The sequence below is a fragment of the Tachyglossus aculeatus genome, chromosome 24, assembly GCF_015852505.1.
Source record: "Tachyglossus aculeatus isolate mTacAcu1 chromosome 24, mTacAcu1.pri, whole genome shotgun sequence".
Lineage (NCBI taxonomy): Eukaryota > Metazoa > Chordata > Mammalia > Monotremata > Tachyglossidae > Tachyglossus > Tachyglossus aculeatus.
Window position 1 is genome coordinate 28911415 of NC_052089.1, and position 23148 is coordinate 28934562.

Here is a 23148-nt window from a genome sequence, read left to right on the forward strand (position 1 = left end):
ATAACAATAAACAGACATATTCCCTGCCCACAACGAGGGGGGAACCAGCCTTCCCTTTTGGCGTCCTGATCACTAGTTTCAGGCGTGTAGGGACCGAGTCTTGAACGCCTAAACTTCCTGTAAAGGGAGGAGGGAGTTTTGGGAACTTTTCCACTCAGGTAAATATTGCAGCGCCCAGTAAAACGTTACTGTTTGGAAGCACCGGGGAGCAGGAAAAGCAGACCTAAAGGAAAGTGAGGCAACCTAAAGAAGAGCAGTAGGCACCTAATCCTGGGCATTTCGAAGCAAACGACAGTTGGCCCACGGTTGGCAAATTCAAACTTCAGATAAAATCGAGTGTTCTGAAACCTGAACAGCTGATCACTTGAAAACGGAAAACTTGGGCCTGCAAAAGTGTAGAATCATCATCATCAATCGTATTTATTGAGCGCTTACTATGTGCAGAGCACTGTACTAAGCGCTTGGGAAGTACAAATTGGCAACATATAGAGACAGTCCCTACCCAACAGTGGGCTCACAGTCTAAAAGGAATGGCCAAGTTATTCACTGTTTCTCTGATATTTTTTCCCACCGAACTGTACTCTGGGGGCAAGTTTTAGGGGAAGTTCCATCATTTTCCCCAGGAGATCCAGGGCTAACGTAAATCTCCTTTCATTTGTTCTTGGTTTTGGCCTTATTGGAGCAGTTTGCTGACCAGGGAAGAGAGAGAGGAGAGAGAGAGTGTAGGTATCTCCTTGGTCATTGAGCTCTGCTATAGAACCTACTTATCTGGTCCACACTGAATAAATTCGCCAACACCGAAAGCTTGGTTGCTATGGGATTTTTTGGTTTTCAGATAGTTTGCCTGAACCTTGCATCTAGCTATCAAGCCTCCACGGCCCATATTTTGGAAATCACGGGATGGCAAGTCTCCCATCTTCTGTGAAAAGTGTGGCCATGGAATTGGGCATATTGTGAAAATAAGAAGGAGCAAAGTTCCTGGCAGATCCAAATTGGTAACTCCCCCTCAACGGTGCCACTTCCTCCCCTGGCTTTGGGTGGCTGACAGAGGCCGCGTGGCTCAGAAGTGATGGCTGGCGCTCAATTGAGAGATATTTATTTATTCTTTAATGGTATATATTAAGTGCCTACTTTGTGCCGGGCACTATACCAGCTGCTGGGCTGGATACAAGCTAGTGAGGTTGGACACAATCCCTGTCCCACATGGGGCTCAGAGTCTTAATCCCCATTTTACAGGTGAGGGAAGTGAGGCCCAGAGAAGTGAAATCAGTCAATCATATTTACTGAGCACTTAATGTGCGCAGAGCAATTGGGAGGGAACAGTGTAACAGACACAGTCCCTGCCCACAAGGAGCTTGCTGTTTAGGGCTTTCCGCGACCTCCCCAAGGTCCCACAGCGGTCCCATGTGGAACAACCTGATCACCTTGTATCCCCCCCAGCGCTTAGAACAGTGCTTTGCACATAGTAAGCGCTTAACAAATGCTATTATTATTATTATTATTATTATTATGATAAGTGGCGGAGCCGGGATTAGAACCCAGGTACGCCTGACTCCCATGCCCGTGCTCCATCCATCAAGGAAAGGAACCAGTTTCTCCAATTTTGGGTCCTTTTGACTCACCATGGTCTCCTTTCTCCCGCTCAAACTTCCACCCTCTGTAGGGCCCGTGCTCTTAATTCCCTTGTGAGAGAGACAGTTGTTCTAAAGTGAAATGTAAATATCCATTTGGAAGGTGTTTTAGGATGCAGAGGACCTGATGAGGGATAAGCTCTCTCAGCCCACAGGCTTTGTAGAGTTTTGAGGGCAAATCGGGTTTGTGAACAGAAACAAAGTGCCCCTGAGTAAATTACCCTAATCATTGCCACCGGAAGCAAGCCACTTGGGTGATTAAGAACCGAGGCCACTATTAAAAGGAAGAACCCTCCGGAACCCAAATTACCTGCAAAAAGGCCAGTTGGGCTGCTCCAAATTGGAATTCTTAGGAGCTGGTCTTGAGTTTTCCAGTTAATAATAATAGTAATGACATTTACTAAGCGCTTACTAGGTGCAAAGCACTGTTCTAAGCTCTGGGGAGGTACAAGGTGATCAGGTTGTCCCCCGGGGGGCTCACAGTCTTAATCCCCATTTTACAGATGAGGTAGCCGAGGCCCAGAGAAGTGAAGTGACTTGCCCAAAGTCACACAGCTGACAATTGGTGGAGCGGGGATTTGAACCCTTGGGCTCTGACTCCAAAGCCCATGCTGTTTCCACTGAGCCACGCTGCTGAACTATTGTGTCTTGTAATGTACCTCATATGGTACCTCATTGCTTAATAATAATACTAATGGTAATTGTTAAGCACTTACTACGTGCCAAACACTGTTCTGTGCACTGGGGAATCAGATTGGGCACAGTCCCTGTCCAACAGGGTCCCCCAGTCTTAATCCCCAATTTACAGGTGAAGTAACTGAGGCACCGAGAAGTGAAGTGACTTGCCAAAGGTCACAGAAGAAAAACGGCGAAGCTAGGATTAGAACCCACCTCCTCTTAAAAGAGCAGAGTAGTCACTGCCCCAGTTACACGAAGACCAGCAAGAATTGAGCCGGCCCTTTCGAAAAGCCCTTGAATCTCATTCAGCTCTGCGTTACCCTAGAGAGTGTCCCAATCCCTCTGGCCATTTTGTTCCCCTTCAAAATCGCAGTCATTTCGGGAAACTGCTTTCACGGTCGGGGCCAAGTCCAAAAGCTGAAAGTCGAGTCTTTCCCAGTTGACTCAGTCACGAGTATCTTAATGAGCACTGTACTGAGCACTTGGGGGAGTGCCATGGAGATGGAAGACAAGTTCCCTGCTTTCGAGGACCTTACAGTCTGGCTGGGAAATGGACCCAGGTTTGCCAAGTCATAACTTCTGGCTTCGTGAACTACTTTCAGGGGCCATTGTATATTTTCAGGGAGACTCATACGGATGATAATAATTATGGTATTTATGATACACAGTGGCGTTATGTACAGTACTTCAAAAAGGTGTTTTTTTTTTCCTTTTTATCAGTTTGGACTGCATCAGTGTCCTATTTCCTAAGGGCTTTTAGGTCTGATTGCAGGTGTTGGAGAACTAGGGCCGCATTCTGTTATTTATCGAGTGCTTACTGTGTGCAGAGCACTGTACTAAGCCCTTGGGAGAGTGCGGTACAACATTAAACGGGCACATCCCGTACCCACAATGACCTTACAGTGTAGCAGTCACTGGATGAATAAAAGAAATGGAAGAGGAGTTTAAAGAAATCTTTGAAGAGCAAGTTGGGAAATGCTGTCGTTGCTTTAAAGCGTTACGGGAGTGGGCCTTCGTTTGCATCCTGGAGGCTGTGACTTAGGAGAAGGTTGTGGGGAGTGGAAACCTTTGAAGCAGAATTCCCCGGTTGCTAGGTGGGTTAGAGTTAAAAAGAAAAAATAGGAGTATTGCCAGATTATGTGGCACCCTTAAGTTGGTAGGGAGATGTTCACACTTGATTATGGTGTCAGTAGTGCGTCCCCTGATCTGAAGTGTTTGAAATGCTCCAAGTAAACATAAAAAGCTTCCATCTGTGACACTCCTAAGCTTCTCGGATCGACTTCTGGTCCAAAGTGCAAGACCATAAGGGCCTTCAGAAAAGCACCAAATCCTTGGTGGCCACTCGTTTCACTTCTGTCGGCCTTTATCCGTCGATGGCCGGCTTGCAGTTTAATAACGTATTTACAAGTCACGCTGCGACAGTGAAAACAAGTCCTGGACTTACAAGCAATATTTGTGTGCCAAAACAGTCTGCCCGGTCCCCCCTGTCTCCCCGTCCCCCCTCCACCCCCAGGTCTGGCACGGCCAGCTGCTCCGGGCAGGCCACCCTGGCCCGCGGGGTGCCAAGGTGTGTGGTCCCACTCCTGCCCACCGTGGGAACCAAGCAGATTTCCAAAGCCAACTCCTGCCCGGGGGGAAGGGGCCAAGCACGGCCTTTTTGCCGACACCGTCCTCCCGCCGGAACTGGGGGGACGTTCCCGGTCTCCTGGGAATTGCGTGGAGCCCCGAATGGTTTGGAACCGAAGAGCCGGGTGTTACGAAATCTGTTGTATTTTTACAGGTGCCCCTGATTAACGAGCTTGAGTCCGCCATGCATCAGCTGTACAAACAGCGAGCTTCCCGCCTTGTCCAAAGACGACAAGATGATATTAAAGATGAATCTTCGGAGTTTTCAAGCCATTCAAGTCAGTCCATCTTGAAGGTTTTTATTATTCATTAAATAACCTTGTTGATTTAGCGCAGCCTAGCTGGAAAGTGGGCAGTCGCGGAGCAGAATGTTACTCAGCAAGCTGCCTCGCTCTCGTGGCGAATCGAAAGAGTGTTGTCCTCTCCCCCTAGCTTTTTTAAAAGTGCCGCTTCACTCAGGAACCTTTGGGATTGTTTGTTTCCCCTAACGCTCTTGTCAGTTCGGTCATGCCCCGTGCCCTCTCCAGGTTAGGGTTAGGGTCGCTTCTGTGTGCTGAAGGGGCTGGAAGTTTTCGATCGTGCTTCCTTTGAATCGCCACCGGCCTGTTGCTCTCTCCGTCCATCCCCTTGTCTTGCTTCCACCCGTCCGAGTGACTCTGGTCTTTGGGAGTTCTGCCGCTCTCGTGGTGGGGCCAACTATTTGTCAAGATCCGTTCTGGGGGAATTGTTAGATGGCACATCGTGTTTGCAAACTGGGTGGGCCGTGGCCTTTGACCCCCGAGCCAAAAAAAAAAAATAAATCCTTGCCTCTTTTTTGAGTTGGCACAGTATGCCCGATACTGCTAGCATTCGGCAGGTGAGGGATGGGAAATAAACCCTTAGGTGACAGCACCTTGCTAATTTAGGGCAAGAGCAGCATGAACGCCTGGGTGGCTCCTGTTCTTCTGGCTTGGTTTAATTCCTCCCGGAATGCTAGGGATGTGGCGTTTTTGTTTGTTGGTTTCGTTCAGCTGGCCAGTGGTGTGCTTCCGGCTTTGAGGCAAAAAACAAAATGTTGATCGTTGGGAAGGGAATGAAAATTTGGGCATCTGCATCCAGTTCAAGCTGGGAGTCCTCTTCGCCATCCCCGGGCCTGCCCTCATTCTTATTTATCGCTTTCATACATCCCGTCCTTCTGGTTCCCTCTGCTTCCGCCATTCCCACAAGGGGTTGCACCCCTCTCTGGGACGTGGACGTTCTCCGGCCGCGGGGTCGCTGCGGAAAGCAGAAACACGCGGGTGAAGTTGCCTGAGACTTAGGATAGAGCCCAGAGGGAACACCTGAAGGCGGCGGCCGTCCGCACCTTAGAAGGGGCCCTCCCATATTCCACAGTGGTTCTGACCTCCCAAAGGGTAAGGGGTGGCAAGGAGAGTAGCCCCCGGAGAGCCACGTCCAGCCCCCCTGGAAGCCGCCAATGGCTCCGCGCCTCCATTGGGGCAAGGCGGGGATTCGGGGTCTTCGGGGACCCCGAAGCGAGTGACGTCAGGGTGGAGCAGGCGGCCAGCGGGATTTGGCTAATCAAGAAGAAGGAGACCCTCTTTCCTAAGGAAGGTAATAGGAGAGATTTGGGCCCTCTGCCCACTCTGAGCACCTTTGAAGGATTGGCCCGTTGCGTATGGGAGCAGTTGGATCGGCTGTTCGGCCAGCAGTTTGTTCGATGCTATTGGGAAGCAGCTTGGCCTAGTGGGAAGAGCACCAAGAACCTGGGTTCTCATCCTGGCTCTGCGCGTGACCTCGGACGAATCCCTTAAATGCCTGTTTCCTCTACTGTAAAATGAGGATTGAATATCTGTTCTCCCTCCTTCTTATACTGTGAGCCCCTTGCGGGACAGGTACTGTGTCCACCCTAATTATCTAGTACCTGCCCCAACGCTTAGAGCAGTGTTTACTCTCTAAACACGTAGTAAGTGTACATAGTAAGCACGTAGCAGATAGAATTAAAGCAACTAAAAAAAGAAGCGAGGCACGCTTTCTTTGAAAGGGAGGGAGTAGGTGAGAACTAGGAAGGTTTGAGTACCAGGGCCCGCTCACCCCACCTCCACCCCGACTCCACATCTGCATCTCTTTGGAATTGGTCAGTCAGATGGATGAGATCAACTTGAGAGGGTCGCAGGGACAAGTGGATTTCTCTGTCCCTTTCCATTCTCCCACCTTTTTCCCTTGGGTATCCATTCTTCGGTTGTACCCACCATCCTGACTAAAGAAGCGAAGGGTATCGAGCGCATCGCTTCCACATTACCCTGGAAACCACACGTCCAGGCGTTTCTTTCTGCAAGGCTTCATAATCGATAATGCGTGATGCGAGCGAGGGATTTTTACTTAAGAATCTTTCACCTGCAGCGGAACGTGAAGCAGCTCTCGGTTTTCCAGGCTCGCTTTCCCCGTTCGATCGTATCTCGCTATTGGAGGTAAGAGGGAAAAAGGAGACCAAGTCCTGGCCCAGACTCTCGTCCTGTATTGTCGGAATAGAGCGAGCACAGTCAGGGAGAGGCATCCGGCTTCCTTAGCGTTGGCAGTTTAGCACGTGGCAGACGTCCGGTTCACCGGTGCCGTTTTCCTGGTGTGAGGTCAGTCGAGGCAACCGGAAAAGCCTTCCACAAGCTTAAATTCTGCCTCTGGGGCAAATCAAGTCACATCCTTTCTCCTCACTGCTGTCTGGTCGATGGTCCTTCTCCCCCTGAGATTTGCGGCTGAGGAGATGGCGGTTGCCCCGAGGGAACGGGAGGCTGTGGCATTGTGGAGAATGGACCCGGGGGTGCCCTTTCCCCCTCGTCTACACTTCTGTCCTTGAGAATTATCCACCCGTAGCCCCGGTAGTCTTGGGTTAGGAAACTTGCCTCATCTTTTAGTCTTCATCTTTCTTTCCTACGGTTAAGCTCATCGCCGTTGAAATCTTGCTTCAAGAATAGATGGCTGGGTCTGCCTCGGCTTGGCCAGGCCATTGAGATCATCTTAGGCCTTATTTCGCGAGACTAGGAAAAAGCCGTGTGATGTTTTCTGTTAGCCCTAGGGCGGTGGGTGGAGGGGGTCTCATCCAAAGGAGATTTCGTCTCCTCTGCTCTCTCCATCCCTTTTCTCCTAGGAAAAACGGATTGATAATTTTCAGGTTTGTTGCCCCGCAGCCCTGACGTTGGTCCTCCGGCTGCCGTAGCATCCCCATTGTATTACTTTGTCGGTTAGAAATCTATCATAAGTTTTATTCTTTGCTAACTCTTTCCTCCAGATTGCCGATGGGAGGCTTGTAATTGGACTGGTTGGTGTCTTGCAGATAAAGCTCTCATGGCCCCAAATCTTGACTCTTTTGGGCGAGATCGCGCGCTGTATCAAGAGCACGCCAAACGTCGGATCGCGGAGCGAGAGGCCAGGAGGTAGGACATCTACCCTTGCCCGGGCCTTGGTAGTCAGAGTGGCCCTCGCGGGGAGGAAAGAGAAGGCGTCTGCTTTGGTTGGGGACGCTCATGATGTCGGTGACATTTAGGACCCGTCGGAGACAGGCGAGGGAGCAGTTGGGCAAGATGGCGGATCACCTCGAAGGCCTTTCCAGTGACGATGAAGAAACATCCACGGACATCACGAATTTCAACCTGGAAAGAGGTGTGTTCTTTTATAGGTTCTGGAAGCGTTAACAGAGCGTTTTGCCGTGTCTTCTTGTCTTTCCCCTCACTCTTGTTTCTGAAGTAGAAGTGGCCTCGTCCTGGTGGTAATACCGCTGCAACTGATAATATTAGTATCGAGCATTTGACGTATAGCCAGGACTGTACCAAGTACCGGGGTAGGTGGGAGTTAGGGATGGAGGGGAAATGGGCTCCCCGCCTCCCGTCTCTCCACATTCTGGTCCTTCACTCTGCTGTGTGGATCATTTTTCTACAAAGACGCTGTTTCCCCACTTCTCAGGAAGCTCTAACGATTCTCCTCACCATTAAAAGCAGTCAGTCACCTCGACCCGTCCTACCTCGCCTTGCTACTCTCCTGCTCCAACCCATCCCGCGAACTTCGGTCCTCTAATGCTAACCTTGTCAACCGCCCATCGATCTCACCGACCTCTCACCCACATCCTACCTCTGGCCTGGGATGCCCTCCCTCCTCGAATCCGACAGATTCCCCTTCAGAGCGTTATTGAAGGCCCATCTCCTCCAGTAGGCCTTCCCTCACTAAGCCCTTCTCTCCTCTTCTCCGTCTCCCTTCTGTATCATCCTCACTCGCTCCCTTCATTTAGCTCTCCAGCCCCACAGCACGTAGGTACATATCTGTAAGTTATTCATTTATATTAAATATCTGCCCCTCTAGACTGTAAACTCATTGTGGGCAGGGAATGTGTCTGTTGATTGTTATATCGTACTCTCCCAAGCGCTTAGTACAGCTCTGTGCACACAGTACGCACTCAGTAAATATGACCAAAGGGACGAAATGGGTCGCGCCTGCTGGGTTCGAGTGGCTGGAGATTGGACAACATTTAATTATGACTCTGTTCTTTAGATCGCATATCCAGAGAGTCCAGCAAAGTCTTCGAAGACGTCCTGGAGAGCTTCTATTCGATTGATTGCATCAAGTCCCAGTTCGAAATCTGGCGGTCCAAGTACTTCACTTCCTATAAGGATGCGTATATTGGTCTTTGTTTACCTCAATTATTTCATCCTCTAATAAGGTTGCAACTTCTTTCTTGGACTCCCTTGGAGGTGAGAAGCTGCGAAGGCCATCTTTTATTGAGTACCTTCTGGAATGAAAACGAAAAAACAAAAATCGATTTTAGTCCTCTCTGCCGAGCCTGTGTCCTGCGCTGTCCTGGGGAGGGTTTGTTTAAATCTCTGGTTTAAATTCTGGAGATCCAGCATGGCAAGCAGCGTGGGCTATTAGAGCACGGGGCCTGGGAATCGGAGGACTTGGGTTCTAATCCCGGCTCCGCGACTTGTCTGCTGTGTGACCACCGGCAAGTCACTTAACTGCTTCGGGCTTCAGTTTCCTCATCCGTAAAATGGGCGTTACAGCTGTGAGCACTGTGTGGAACGTGGACTGTGTCCACTCTGATTAGCTTGTTTCTACCCCAGCGCTTAGTACCGTGCGTGAGTGCTGAACAAATACCATATCTAAAAAAACAGCAAACCGCTTCACCTTCCAAGTCCCAGATATAAGACATTTTCAGGTCTGGCAAGTTGTGGTTTCTAAGGGGATGGAAGCAATGTGACTGAGCTACGGCGAGGTTTAGCGTGTGTCCACCATGGGCCACTGAGGGAAAAGATACCCAGGGTTTCTGCTAGGACTCTACAGCCTGGTGAGATGGAGGGAGAGACAAGCAGAAATGAGTAGTATGAGTGCACACTCAGAGCGATGAAGACACGGGAGCTGAGCGGGTGATGAGGAGAAAAGCACCCCAGAGACCTTTCTCCCTTCTCGGTTCTGATATTTGTCTTCTGGAGTGCTCCTCAGTGGTTGCCCGCGCTTAGGACAGTGCTTTGCACATAGTAAGCGCTTAATAAATGCCATTATTATTATCAATCAATCGTATTTATTGAGCGCTTACTGTGTGCAGAGCACTGTACTAAGCGCCATCGCCCAGCTAGTCTTGGTTGACCTCATTGAGAGCACCCCTCCTCTGTGGGGGAGGCAAATGGGGAAGTGAACCGTAGGTCCCAACTCATGGTGGAGTTTGCCCCGCAAGCTCAGCTAAGGTAGTGCCCGAAGAGCAACTGAGGGTTTTTAGGGTGCCTACCTCCCTTCCTTTGGATTGAAAGGCTTCGCAGGTTGGGAGTCCCCACTTCGCGCCCCTCATCTCTTCTCTCCTCCTCCCCAACACACACTCACACACGCACAGCGGCAGCTGTCACTGGGGTCGCGGGCTCACTTGGATCACCTTGGCTCACGCAGGCCAAGTGCCGGGACTTCGAGAGCATGCTGTGGTTCGAGTCCTTGCTGTTTTACGGCTGCGAAGAGCAGGAGCAGGAGAAGGAGGACGCCGACGTGGCCCTGCTCCCGACCATTGTGGAAAAAGTGATCCTCCCCAAACTGACAGGTGGGCTGCTTCAGAGCACGTGGCTGCAAGTAAGGCAGCGCTGGCTTTAGCCAGACCCCCTGGATAGAGCAAGGGCTGAAAGGCACAAGGTCACGGGTTCTAATCCCCGCTCCGCCACTGGGCTACCGGGTGCGGCCTTGGGCGAGTCATTTCACTTCTCTGAGGGCTTCAGTCCCTCATCTGTAAAATAGGGATGAAGACGGTGAGCCCCATTGGGGCCAACCTGATTTGCTTGTATCCACCCCGGCGCGTAGTAAGCGCTTAACATTCGTTCATTCATCAGCTGTATTTATTGAGCGCTTACTGTGTGTAGAGCACTGTACTAAGCGCTTGGGAAGTACAGGTTGGCGACATATTGAGACGGTCCCCACCCAACGGGTTCACGGTCTAGAAGGGGGAGACAGACAACAAAACCAAAAACCACAATTACTATTATCTAGGCAGAGCGGCACATCGCACCCGGGACTGGTGGAAGCCGGTATTTGACGGGATGTTTCTTTCATCCCATTAGGGATCGCCGAAAATACGTGGGATCCTTTTTCGACGACGCAGACGGCGCGGATGGTCGGGATCACCCTGAAGCTGATCAGCGGCTACCCCTCGGTGGTCAACGCGGAAAACAAAAACACCCAGGTGAGATGGTGTTGGGCGCCGCTTAGCCGTGGGTCACAGGCGGGGGTGGGTCACGCCCCTGCTTCACACGGGAGGCCGGGGGGCGTTGACGGGCCTGCCGCCTCGAGGTCTCGACTTCCGGGCCCCGTGGAGCGGAGTCAGAGGAAGCGTCGTGAACGTCTCCCTGGGAAAACCGGAACCGAGTTTTTAAAAGGATAACGGAAGGGATGATGGGCAGGGAATTGACCAGGGAATGTCTGGAAGACCCTGCCGGTACCCCACAAGTAGGTGAGGCCGTGGAGGTCGCGACGTCTGGTCGCCGGTTTTGGTGCCTGATGAATTGCCCTCCTGCAAAGTTAGTTTCACTCAATCAATCAATCAGTCGTATTTATTGAGCACTTACTGTGTGCAGAGCACTGGACTAAGCACTTGGGAAGTACAAGTTGGCAACATATAGAGACAGTCCCTACCCAACAGTGGGCTCACAGTCTAAAAGGGGGAGACAGAGAACAGAACCAAACATATTAACAAAATAAAATAAGTAGAATAGATAGGTACAAACACCAAGTTTCAAGCAGCAAGGCGTCTTTGTGCCCCACCGCTGACGGCAGAGCCCACTGTAGAGTCGTCTTGCCCCCGGTTGGCTCTTGGGATGGCTCCGGAGGTTGGCGGTGGCCCCCACAGAGCTTGATTTGTGCTTTGCAGGTATATTTAAAGGCACTTTTGTTAAGGATGCGAAGAACTTTGGACGACGACGTGTTCATGCCCTTGTATCCTAAGAAGTAAGTAGTCCTTAAGGGGCCCGAACCAGGCTGCCGGACTCTTAACATGTCCCCGTGGTAGTAAGGCCAGGGCATTATTCATTCATTCAATGGCATTTATTGAGCGCTTACTGTGTGCAGAGCACTGTACTAAGCGCTTGGAAAGTACAATTCAGCAACAAAGTGAGACAGTAGCACAATTCGGCAACAGATAGAGACAATCCGTACCCAATTATGGGAGAAAGCAGCGAGGCCTCGTGGGAAGAGCCGGGTCTTGGGGCCAAGACACTCAAATTCTCTTGGCCTCCTAAAGTGGGGAAGAAATAAATGTTCTCCCTCCTACTAAGACATTGAGCCCCATGTTGAGCAGGGACTGCGGCTAAATTGATTATCTCGTACTTGGACCGGCGCTTAGAATGGTGTGGGGCACCTAGTTAGTGCCCAACAAGTGTCACAGTTATTAATTACTCTAGCTAATGCTGAATACATAAATGTAGGCAGCAGTGTGCTAGATGGTAACGTAAGACAGTTCCTTCTCTACTCGTCCCCAAGATCATCATCATCATCATCAGTCGTATTTACTGAGCGCTTACTGTGTGCAGAGCACTGTACTAAGAGCTTGGGAAGTACAAGTTGGCAACATATAGAGACAGTCCCTACCCAACAGTGGGCTCACAGTCTAAAAGATGCCTTTCTTACTACAAGAAAGTAGTCAGTGTGTCAAATTGTATTCAGCAAATTTAAGTGCATTTTTACTGCGCAATAATAATAATAATGATGGGTATTTGTTAAGCGCTTACTATGTGCAAAGCACTGTTCTAAGCGCTGGGGGGTTACAGGGTGATCAGGTTGTCCCACGGGGGGCTCACAGTCTTCATCCCCATTTGGCAGATGAGGTAACTGAGGCCCAGAGAAATTAAGTGCCTTGCCCAAAGTCACACAGCTGACAAGTGGGGGAGCCGGGATTTGAACCCGTGACCTCTGACTCCAAAGCCCGGGCTCTTTCCACTGAGCCACGCGTAGTTTGGCAGGCTCCACCTAAATTGGAGTGCTTTCTCCTCGTCAAGCATCGTTACAAGATTTGTTTTGTTGTCTGTCTCCCCCTTCTAGACTGTGAGCCCGTGGTTGGGTAGGGACCGTCTCTATACACGGCCGACTTTGTGCTTCCCAAGCGCTTAGTACAGTGCTCTGCAGACAGTAAGCGCTCAATAAATGCGAAAATGAATGAATCAGATGGGACAAGGTCTCCATCCCTCTCGAGGCTCGCAGTCTTAATCTTTTCTGCATTTACAGAGGAGGAGACGGGACCCGGGGACTGGAACCAGGTCACCCAGGCAGCCTCGAGGCAGAGCTGGGATTAGAACTCGGTTCCCAACTTCCAGGCCAGCGCTCATTCTACTGGGCCGCGGATAAGAGGCCACAGCCTCTTCAAAACATCATCATCAATCGTATTTATTGAGCGCTTACTGTGTGCAGAGCACTGTACTAAGCGCTTGGGAAGTACAAGTTGGCAACATATAGAGACAGTCCCTACCCAACAGTGGGCTCACAGTCTAAAAGATCTATCTATCAAAACATCTATTTCTTTGTCTTTTTTAATTTGCCTCAGAAGAACTAGTCCTAGAGGAGGGGGAGAAACCTACTTTGAAAGTTGAATTATTTTAAAAGACAGATGACTTAAGAAAGTGACGAATGTTAAATTCTTATTTTGAAGTTCTTTTTCTGAAGTGAACATCGTGCATTAATCAAGCTGTTCACTTTAAATTAATAGATCTCTCTATGAATGTGTATAGTTTCCGTTAAATTGTCAAATGAAGGTTTAAAAATATCACCTGAGTCATTAGTGTTTCCTTTTCTATTGCTTTCTTTTGAAAACTGAGAATAATCCTTAATTTTAAATTCATTCATTCATTCAGTTGTATTTATTGAGCACTTACTGTGTGCAGAGCACTGTACTAAGCGCTTGGGAAGTACAAGTTGGCAACGTATAGAGACAGTCCCTACCCAGCAGTGGGCTCACAGCCTAGAACAACAACAACATTGTTGTTTTGTGAAGTCTATAATTCATTCATTCATTCAGTCGTATTTATCGAGCGCTTACTGTGTGCAGAGCACTGTACTAAGGGCTTGGGAAGTACAAGTTGGCAACATATAGAGACGGTCCTTACCCAACAGTGGGCTTACAGTCTATAGGAAACAAAATGTTTGATTACTCTTTTTTTTTCCCCCTGTCATAATTAGTACCTTGGAAAATAAAAACTCTGGGCCTTACTTGTTTTTTCAACGCCAGTTTTGGTCGTCGGTTAAGGTAAGTGGCCTCTTCTACCTCTCCGTCAATTCCCACTCTACACCTTAAAGATAATTCTACTTAAAGATAATTCTAGCGATACTCAGTTCAGTGCCGTGAATTCCACAGAACTCCAGCCCCACGGGCCACCTCCGCCATTCCCAGTGTGCTTCCATTCCCGATCGGTCAAAGAAATGAGAAGCGGTCAGCGGAAGCCAGGTGGATTTAGCCCTTTGCATTCATTTCATTCATTCAGTCGTATTTATTGAGCGCTTACTGTGTGCAGAGCACTGTAGTAAGCGCTTGGGAAGTCCAAGTTGGCAACAGACAGAGACGGTCCCTACCCAACGGCGGGCTCACGGTCTAGAAGGGGCTGTCGGGGCCGAGAACCAACTGATGTGGCGGATTTAAGACTGGAGGCGGGCTCGGGATCCCGACCCCCCAGGAAGCAGCGTGGCTCAGTGGAAGGATCACGGGCTTTGGAGTCAGAGGTCGTGGGTTCGAATTCCAGCTCCGCCACCAGTCTGCAGTGTGACCTTGCACAAGTCACTTAACTTCTCGGAGCCTCAGTTCCCTCATCTGTAAAATGGGGGTGATGACTGTGAGCCCCACACGGGACAACCTGATCACCTTGTATCCCCCCAGCGCTTAGAACAGTGCTTTGCACGTAGTAAGCGCTTAACAAATGCCATTATTATTATTATTATCAGGAGTAGGGGGGCTCGCGGTGAGGCCCCTGGGCCTCCGCCGTGACCAGATCCATCCATCATGGCACATTTTTCCCGCCCCATCCTTGCAGTATTTGTGCCGTTCATTTTAAGGCTAGAAGTGGCCTTTCTGGAGGGCACCAGTAGCATCTAAAACACTGGTCCAGAAAGGGTGAGCCTCATCTGTAACTATTCTCCCCCCGACACACACACACACACACAGCCTACAGTCTGTTATAATATACTCTCCCAAGCGCTTAGTACAGTGCTGTGCACACAGTAAGCACTCAAATACAGCTGACTGACCGCAGGCGTTAAGATGTTTCGCTCCCTCAGGACGCTGGTCAGTGGAAGTTGGAAACGGGGACTCTTTTCGCAGCAGTTCTTCGTACTTCCGTGTCTCTCTTTTCGCCTTCTCCTTTGTAACGCTTCAAGCGTTTCAGCTACCGATGTGCCGTGAACTCGCCTTGGCTGGTTGAGAGTTTTTACGGCGGAGGCATCATTTTAGGCAGCGACGGTTTAGTAACTGAGCATTTTCCTCTGGGACTTTTTTGTCTTCCCGGCGTTTCCCCCCCATCTGCACCTCCCCTGAACTAGGTTGGAGAAGTCGGGAGAAGTAGCTGTCCCGTTAGGCGAAGCTCCATTCATGTAGGCTGCAGCCGTGGCCCTTATCTTGCATTCAGATAGCAAATAAACATGTATTTTCTGTCCCTCCATTTTCCCCGAGAGATGTTTTCTGTAGGATGTGATTGCAAGCCCTGTAGAAATCTCTCTGAAAGAACCGGAGCAAATTGAAAAATGGGTCCGTCAGTATTTATTGAGCGCCTTCGATGTGTTCGGGAAAATGTCATGTTAAATCGACTCTCCTTTTGCAGTTGTTGGGAAACTTTCTGCAGTGGTACGGAATCCTTTCCAATAAGACCCTCCAGGAGTTATCCATAGATGGCTTGCTAAATCGATACATCCTTATGGCTTTTCAGAACTCAGACTGCGGAGATGACAGCATCAAAAAAGCTCAAAATGTAAGTTAAACGGTCTCCCTGCAAAAACCTCAAACTTTATATGTGTATATATATATATATTTCCTTGTATATATATATTGAATTTATTAGGCTATTATTATTTAGAATACTGTTCCTTCTAAAGCCCATGGCAAATAACGAGAATGATGAAGAGCACTACGCGACGGAGCCACCGACTACCTAGATTGGTTGGCGGTGGTTCAAACAGGGTGATAATATATATAATAATAATAATAATTTTTGGATTTGTTAAGCGCTTACCATGTGCAAGGCACTGTTCTAAGCGCTGGGGAGAATACAAGGTGATCAGGTTGTCCCATGTGGGGCTCACAGTCTTAATCCCCATTTTACAGATGAGGATTATTATTATTAATAATAATAATTCTCCCTCCCTGCCCACAGTGAGCTTACAGTCTCTAGGGGGACGCAGGCTTTTATATAAATAAATCAATGACAGATATGTACATTGTGTTGCAGGGCTGAGAGAGGATGAATAAAGGGAGCAAGTCAGGTTGATGCAGAATAATAATTCTAATTATTTATTAGAATATTTACAAGCAGCGGGGCTCAGTGGAAAGATCCCGGGCTTGGGAGTCAGAGGTCATGGGTTCAAATCCCAGCTCCACTGCTTGTCAGCTGTGTGACTTTGGGCAAGTCACTTCACTTCTCCAGGCCTCAGTTACCTCGTCTATAAAATGGGGATTAAGATTGTGAGCCCCACATGGGACACCCTGATCACCTTGTATCCTCCCCAGTGCTTAGAACAGTGCTTTGCACATAGTAAGCACTTAACAAATACCAAAATTATTATTATTATATATGTTATCACCCTGTTTGAACCACCGCCAACCACTCTAGGCAGTCGGTGACTCTGTCATGTAGTTCTCGTCATTCACTCATTCAATCGTATTTATTGAGCGCTTACTGTGTGCAGAGCACTGTAGTAAGGGCTTGGAAGTACAAGTTGGCAACATATAGAGACGGTCCCTACCCAGTAGTGGGTCATCATTCTCGGTATTTGCCACGGGCTCCAAAGGGGTAGACTTGCTGAAATCCTTACATTCAAACTTTCGTGATGGATCAGTCAGTCATCATCATCATCATCAATCGTATTTATTGAGCGCTTACTGTGTGCAGAGCACCGTACTAAGTGCTTGGGAAGTCCAAGTTGGCAACGTATAGAGACAGTCCCTACCCAACAGTGGGCTCACAGCCTAAAAGGGGGAGATGGAGAACAAAACCAAACGTACTAACAAAATAAAATAAATAGGATAGACATGTACAAGTAAAATAAATAGAGTAATAAATATGTACGAACATATATACATATATATACATATATCATCAATCGTATTTATTGAGCGCTTACTATGTGCAGAGCACTGTACTAAGTGCTTAATATATAAATACATATACATATAATATAATATATAATACATATAAATATAATACATATATAAATGCAGTCATATTTATTGAGCTCTTACTGTGTGCAGAGCACCATACTAAGCCCTTGGGAGAGTAGAGCTTCTAGAGCGTAGTCAGGGAAGGCCCCTGGGAGGAGTTGTGGGAATTAGTACAGTGCTAAGCGCTTAGTACAGTGCTCTGCACATAGTAAGCGCTCAATAAATACGATTGATTGATTGGCTGAGGGCCTGGGTTCTCTAGCTGTGTTTCTTAGAGCGGCGGGGTTGTCAAACTCGGTTTTGTTGAGGGGGCGGATTTATTGATGGGAAAGCAGTCGTCATCCTACTTCAGCTCAGACCCGGGATTTGAGGAGAGCAGCAAGACCGCACCGCCTCCCCGCAACCTCCCTCACGCCTATCCCGGCCTCCCGCCCGCCCTCTTCTTCCCCGCTCCTTCCCTTCCCCTCCTCCCACCCCGTCAAGGTCTGTTTTTCCCAGAAAGGGCAGCCGCGGTATTTTTAGCGTCTGTCCGGGGGCCGGATAGGAGCCTTTTGTTGGGTGCCGAGAATGTTACACCCCCTGACTTGGAGGCAGGCCCCTATAATCTCGCTTGCTACGTCTGATTTTTGAGGCTCTTTTTTGAGTAGCTTTTCTCTCCCTGCCCCCATTCTCTTCCTTCCAGGTCATCAATTGCTTCCCTAAACAGTGGTTCGTGAACCTGAAAGGAGAAAAGACGGTTTCCCAGTTAGAAAACTTCTGCAGATACCTAGTTCACCTGGCCGATACAATTTACAGAAACAGCATCGGCTGCTCAGATGTAGAGAAAAGAAATGCAAGGTAATGGCTTAGTATCGCCTAATGAAGAGGAAAACTGCGGGGGGTTGGGGCTTGGTGGGAGAGGGAGGCGTTTGTCATTCATCATTGAAAATGGAGGGTAACAATCATTCATTCACTTGTATTTATCGAGCGCTTACTGTGTGCAGAGCACCGTACTAAGCGCTTGGGAAGTACAAGCTGGCAACATGTAGAGACGGTCCATACGGGGTTAGACCATCCAAAAGGAAATGTGTGTGTGGGTGGGCACGTCAACACAGGAGTCTCATAGCAGTTGTTTTCTTATTTGTTCATCTTATCGTCATCGTTATTTTACTTATTGCACACTTTAGTAGGTGCCAAGCACTGAATTAAAGCCCTGGGGTAGTTAGAAGATAATCAGGTTGGACACAGTCCCTGTCCCACATGGGGCTCACAGTCTTCAGTTGGTGGGAGTAGGATGAAATCCTCATTTTACAGATGAGGAAACCTGAGCTGGAATCCAGATCTGGTAATAATAATAATGATGATAATAATAATAATAATGATGATGGTGATGGCATTTGTTAAGCGCTTACTATGTGCAAAAAAAGCACCGTTCTAAGCGCTGGGGAGGATACAAGGTAAGCGGGTTGTCCCACATGGGGCTCGCAGTCTTCGTCCCCATTTTACAGATGAGGTAACTGAGGCTCAGAGTAGTTAAGTGACTTGCCCAAGGTCACACAGCAGACGTGGCGGAGCCGGTATTCGAACCCATGACCTCTGACTCCAAAGCCCGGGCTCTTCCACTTAGCCACGCTGCTTCTCTACGAGTTGAAGAGTTTCCCATTCTTATGAGGGAAGGAGGGAGAGAGGGCAAGCAAACGTGGTGGGGGACAGAGTTGGTGTCAGATTTTCTAAAAGTCGGTCAGTCAGTCGTATTTATTGAGTGTTTACTGTGTGCAGAGCACTGTTGTAAGTGTTTGGGAAAGTGTAACAGCGTAACAGACACATTCCCTGCCCACAGTGAGCTTATAGTGTAGAGGGGGATACAGACATTAATATAAATAAATCAATGATAGGTAATAATAATAATGATGGCATTTATTAAGCACTTACTATGTGCAAAGCACTGTTCTAAGCGCTGGGGAGGATACAAGGTGATCAGGTTGTCCCACGGGGGGGCTCACAGTCTTCATCCCCATTTTCCAGATGAGGGAACTGAGGCCCAGAGAAGTCAAGTGACTTGGCCAAAGTCACACAGCTGACAATTGGCAGAGCCGGGATTTGAACCCGTGACCTCTGATTCCAAAGCCCGGGCTCTTTCCACCGAGCCACGCTCTTCTCCTCTATGTACTACTTCTCCTGTAGAGAAGATATGTACGTAAATGCTGCGGGGCTAGGGATGAATAAAGGGAGCAAGTCAGATTGATGCAGAAGGACGTGGGCGAAGGGGAAGGGAGAGCTTAATCATTTGTACATATTTATTCTATTTATTTTATTTTGTTAATATGTTTGGTTTTGTTGTCTGTCTCCCCCTTCTAGACTGTGAGCCCACTGTTGGGTAGGGACTGTCTCTCTATGTTGCCAACTTGGACTTCCCAAGCACTTAGTCCAGTGCTCTGCACACAGTAAGCGCTCAATAAATACGATTGAATGAATGAAATCAGGGAAGGCCTCTTGGAGGAGATGGGCCTTCAATAAGGCTTTGAAGCGGGGGAGAGGAATTGCCTGTCAGATATGGGGATATAACAAAGTTGGTTTCTATCCACAACAAGCTCAGCGTGGCTCAGTGGAAAGAGCCCGGGCTTGAGAGTCAGAGGTCGTGGGTTCAAATCCCGGCTCCGCCAACTGTCAGCTGTGTGACTTTGGGCAAGTCACTTCACTTCTCTGGGCCTCCGTTACCTCTTCTGTAAAATGGGGGTGAAGACTGTGAGCCCCTCGTGGGACAACCTGATCACCTGGTATCCTCCCCAGGTGAGGTGGAGGTGCACTTAGTAAGCGCTTAACAAAGGCCATTATTATTATTATCATTATTATTATTATTATTATTATTATTATTATTGTTGTTGTTGTTGTCTAGAGGTGGGAAGATTCTTCTTATTCCTCTAACAAAAATGAAGTGCCCTGGATGGAAAAGAAATTTTACCAGTTGAAGTCAATCAGTTGTATTTATTGAGCACTTCCTGGGCAGAGCACTGTACTAAGCGCCTGGGACAGTACAGTGTAACAGAGTTGGTCTGCTTGTTCCCTGCCCACAGTAAGCATGCAGTCTAGTGAAAAGGTTACTACGTGGAAACCCAGCAGATGTAGTCTGCTCAGTGGTAATCAATCATATTTATTGAGCGCTTACTGTGTGCAGAGTGTAATCAGGTGGTATTTGTGCTGACTGATTTGGTTATGCATTTCCCTTTGGAACATTATCGCTAGAAACAAATCATTACAGGAATTTCTACAGTTAAGCTCAAAGGGAGCGGTAAAATCGCATCCATGTTGCCAACTGATTTTTGTTCCTTACCGTTTTTTCCATCAATTTGCAGAGAAAACATCAAACAGATCATAAAGCTCCTCGCAAGTATCCGAGCTCTCGACCACGCTGTGACGGTGGCCAACGACCACAATGTCAAAGAACTGAAAACCTTAATTGAGGGAAAATAGAGCCTTTCACCAAGAGCAGCGTCACTGGAGCTTTAGAAGCCTTACTCCTCATGTAATTTTTGTATATATGTAAAGTTTCTTAAACTGTATAAACTGTTGATCCCTGTTTTAATACAGAGAGCATTCTTATATACCATAATGCATCCCTATCAAGAAAGGTCTCTTTGGAAAACGGAAATCCAGAAAGATGACTTTCGAGAGTAGGAATAGCATTGTCCCGATCGCCTCTCGAAAAGCCACATTTTTTAACACCCCCTCGCGCCCCCCCCAACCGTCAATCAGCCGTCTCTTGGGCTGCTTGACTCCTGCTAAACTGGCGTGTGTGTAATGTCAGATGTATAATCATGTGCTTATATTTTTTACCATTGTGGAATCCCTTGCCCTATGGAAATCATGGTGTTTTTTTTACAATTGGAGATTCATTTTTTTCCATTACCGAGTTCTGCAGCAGAAAGTTGTCCGGGGGACTTGCCTGCGGCGTTGCAGAAATGATTTAAAAAAAAGGGCTAGAATAACTTGGAAATAATAGCGTCAATTGGCTTGAATTGGACCGCCTCGGTTGGACTCTCCGGAGACCGCAATCCTTCAGCTGTCGAGTTTCGCGTTGACTCGCTCCGGGGAGATCGTTCCCCTCCCTGTACCGCAGCATCTCGATGTCCGGATCCGTTAAGCCCGCCACATCCCTGGAACCAACTCTGGACAGGTTTCGGGTCATACGCCGCAACCCGGAGCTTCGATCCGGTCACGAGGAGTTGCCGCAGTCGGTTGGATCGGCCCCGTTCCCGGCCGGAAGGGCCCTCCGTGCAAGAGAATGGAGAGGAGGCCTTTTCTGCCGGGTTTTGGGGCGGGATCGGAAGGGAGGGAAGCAAGCGGCTTGAGCGTCAGGCCCACGGCTTCAAGGGAGCGATGCCTCTCTTCTGCCGGTCTTCTGCAATAGCGGTAACTCCTGGCTCACGGTGCGACTTGTCACTACCCAATTCCGTATTTTCGCGAGCGGCATTTGGGAAAATGGACTGATTTGATTGTGTCGCTAATTAAGGGCAGCCAGATGGAAGCGCCCCTTGGACCTGAGTTCGCCTGCGGGGCGGACGGTCGGTTTCCCCGGAGGAAACGTCTCTCCCGATGATTCCGCCTCCCTCGGCTCCTGGAGACTGCTCCGGCCCATCCGGCCCTCGTCCGTGGCGTCAATGAGGAAGCCGAAGCATTTGCATCCGGAACAGCGTTTGGATGAACCCGTGGGACTGAAGCAATCCATTTCTCAGTATCCGCTCGAGGAATTATTTCAATAAACCTGTCTGTCACTGGAACGCGTTTTGATTTTTGCCGTCGAGGAGCCTGTTTTGGGTGGTGGAAGGAAGGAAGAGCCCATTCTCAGGTCCAAAAGGAGGACCCAGCCCGTTGCCCAAGCCTGTTATCCAGAGCAGGAGTGGGATTTATTGATTGATTAATTTGATTTACTGATTTATTGAGTGCTTATGGTGTGTAAAGCACTGCACTAAGTACTTGGGAGAGGACAGTAGAAGAGTTGGGGCTCTGCTCTCTGTTTTTGGGTAGAGGCTTGCCTAAGGAAAAGATGAAGATTTTGGCATTTCCCCCCACAGAGGTTGCTGGCTTCGGTGGTTATAGGCTCAATTCTTAGCCCTTTTTCTTCTTTATCCAGCATGGTTAAGTCACTGGTTTTGCGGGAAACTCCTCGGGGCTCCAGGATGACGTAAGAAATAATAATAATTGTGGTATTCGTTCATTCATTCATTGTCATATTTATTGAGCGCTTACTGTGTGCACAGCACTGTACTAAGCGCTTGGGAAGTACAAGGTGAACATTTAGAGATGGTCCCTACATTTGTTAAGCACTTACTATGTGCCAGGCACTGTACTAAGCACTGGAGTGAATACCAGCAAATTGGTTGGACACAATCCCTGTCCCACATGGAGCTCACAGTCTTAATCCCCATTTTACAGATGAGGTAACGGAGGCCCGGAGAGCTGAAGTAACTTGCCCAAGGTCACACAGCAGACAAATGGTGGAGTAATACTAATGATGACATTTGTTAAGTGCTTACTATGTGCCAAGCACTGTTCTAAGCACTGGGGCGGGGGAGATACAAGGTAATCAAATTGTCCCACATGGGTCTCCCAGTCTTAATCCCTATTTTACAGATGAGGTAACTGAGGCCCAGAGAAGTGAAGTGACTTGCCCAAAGTCAGCTGACAAGGTGCAGAGTGGGGATTAGAATTTATGAGTCTTTCCACTGAGCCACACTGCTTCTGGAGGAGGGATTTGAATTTGTGACCTTCTGATTCTCAGGCCGTGGTCTATCCACAGGGCCATGCTGCTGCTTAAGGCATCTCCTTCCTCTCACCCCATGACAAAAAATGCAAATTTAGACTTCCTACTGAGCAGCTTAGACCCCCAATCCTTCCAGGGAGACTAAAAAGAAAGATTCTGTTCTATGTAGGAGATGTTTGAGGAGGGAGAGAACAGAATAAATCTACGGCCGCAGGGCAGTGAGGAGGCTTCCCTTCTTTCATTTCTCTACTTTCATTCAGTCATTCATTCATTCATTCATTCATTGTCGTATTTAGTGAGCGCTTACTGTGTGCGGAGCACTGGACTAAGCGCTTGGGAAGTCCAAGTTGGCAACATAGAGAGACGGCCCCTACCTAGACTGTGAGCCTGCTGTTGGGTAGGGGCCGTCTCTCTATGTTGCCAACTTGGACTTCCCAAGCGCCTAGTCCAGTGCTCCGCACACAGTAAGCACTCAATAAATACGATTCATTCCTTCATTCATTCAATCGTATTTATTGAGCGCTTACTGTGTGCGGAGCACTGGACTAAGCGCTTGGGAAGTCCAAGTTGGCAACATCAAGAGACGGTCCCTACCCAACAGCGGGCTCACAGTCTAGAAGGGGGAGACAGAC

The 23148-nt window shown here is 48.6% G+C and overlaps 1 protein-coding gene across 1 annotated transcript in view; it reads left to right on the forward strand.

Annotated features, from left to right (window-relative positions):
* PAXBP1 (PAX3 and PAX7 binding protein 1) overlaps positions 1-21316 on the forward strand; it is a 40580-nt gene extending 19264 nt beyond the window's left edge. The window contains exons 8-18 of the mRNA XM_038766395.1: positions 4090-4213; positions 7243-7342; positions 7453-7568; positions 8451-8650; positions 9837-9981; positions 10493-10614; positions 11299-11375; positions 13596-13662; positions 15224-15370; positions 17459-17613; positions 20109-21316. Coding sequence (XP_038622323.1) covers positions 4090-4213; positions 7243-7342; positions 7453-7568; positions 8451-8650; positions 9837-9981; positions 10493-10614; positions 11299-11375; positions 13596-13662; positions 15224-15370; positions 17459-17613; positions 20109-20226 — 1371 coding nt within the window. The 3' untranslated portion in view covers positions 20227-21316. The remainder of the gene's footprint in view (positions 1-4089; positions 4214-7242; positions 7343-7452; positions 7569-8450; positions 8651-9836; positions 9982-10492; positions 10615-11298; positions 11376-13595; positions 13663-15223; positions 15371-17458; positions 17614-20108) is intronic.
* Positions 21317-23148: the final 1832 nt, after the last annotated feature.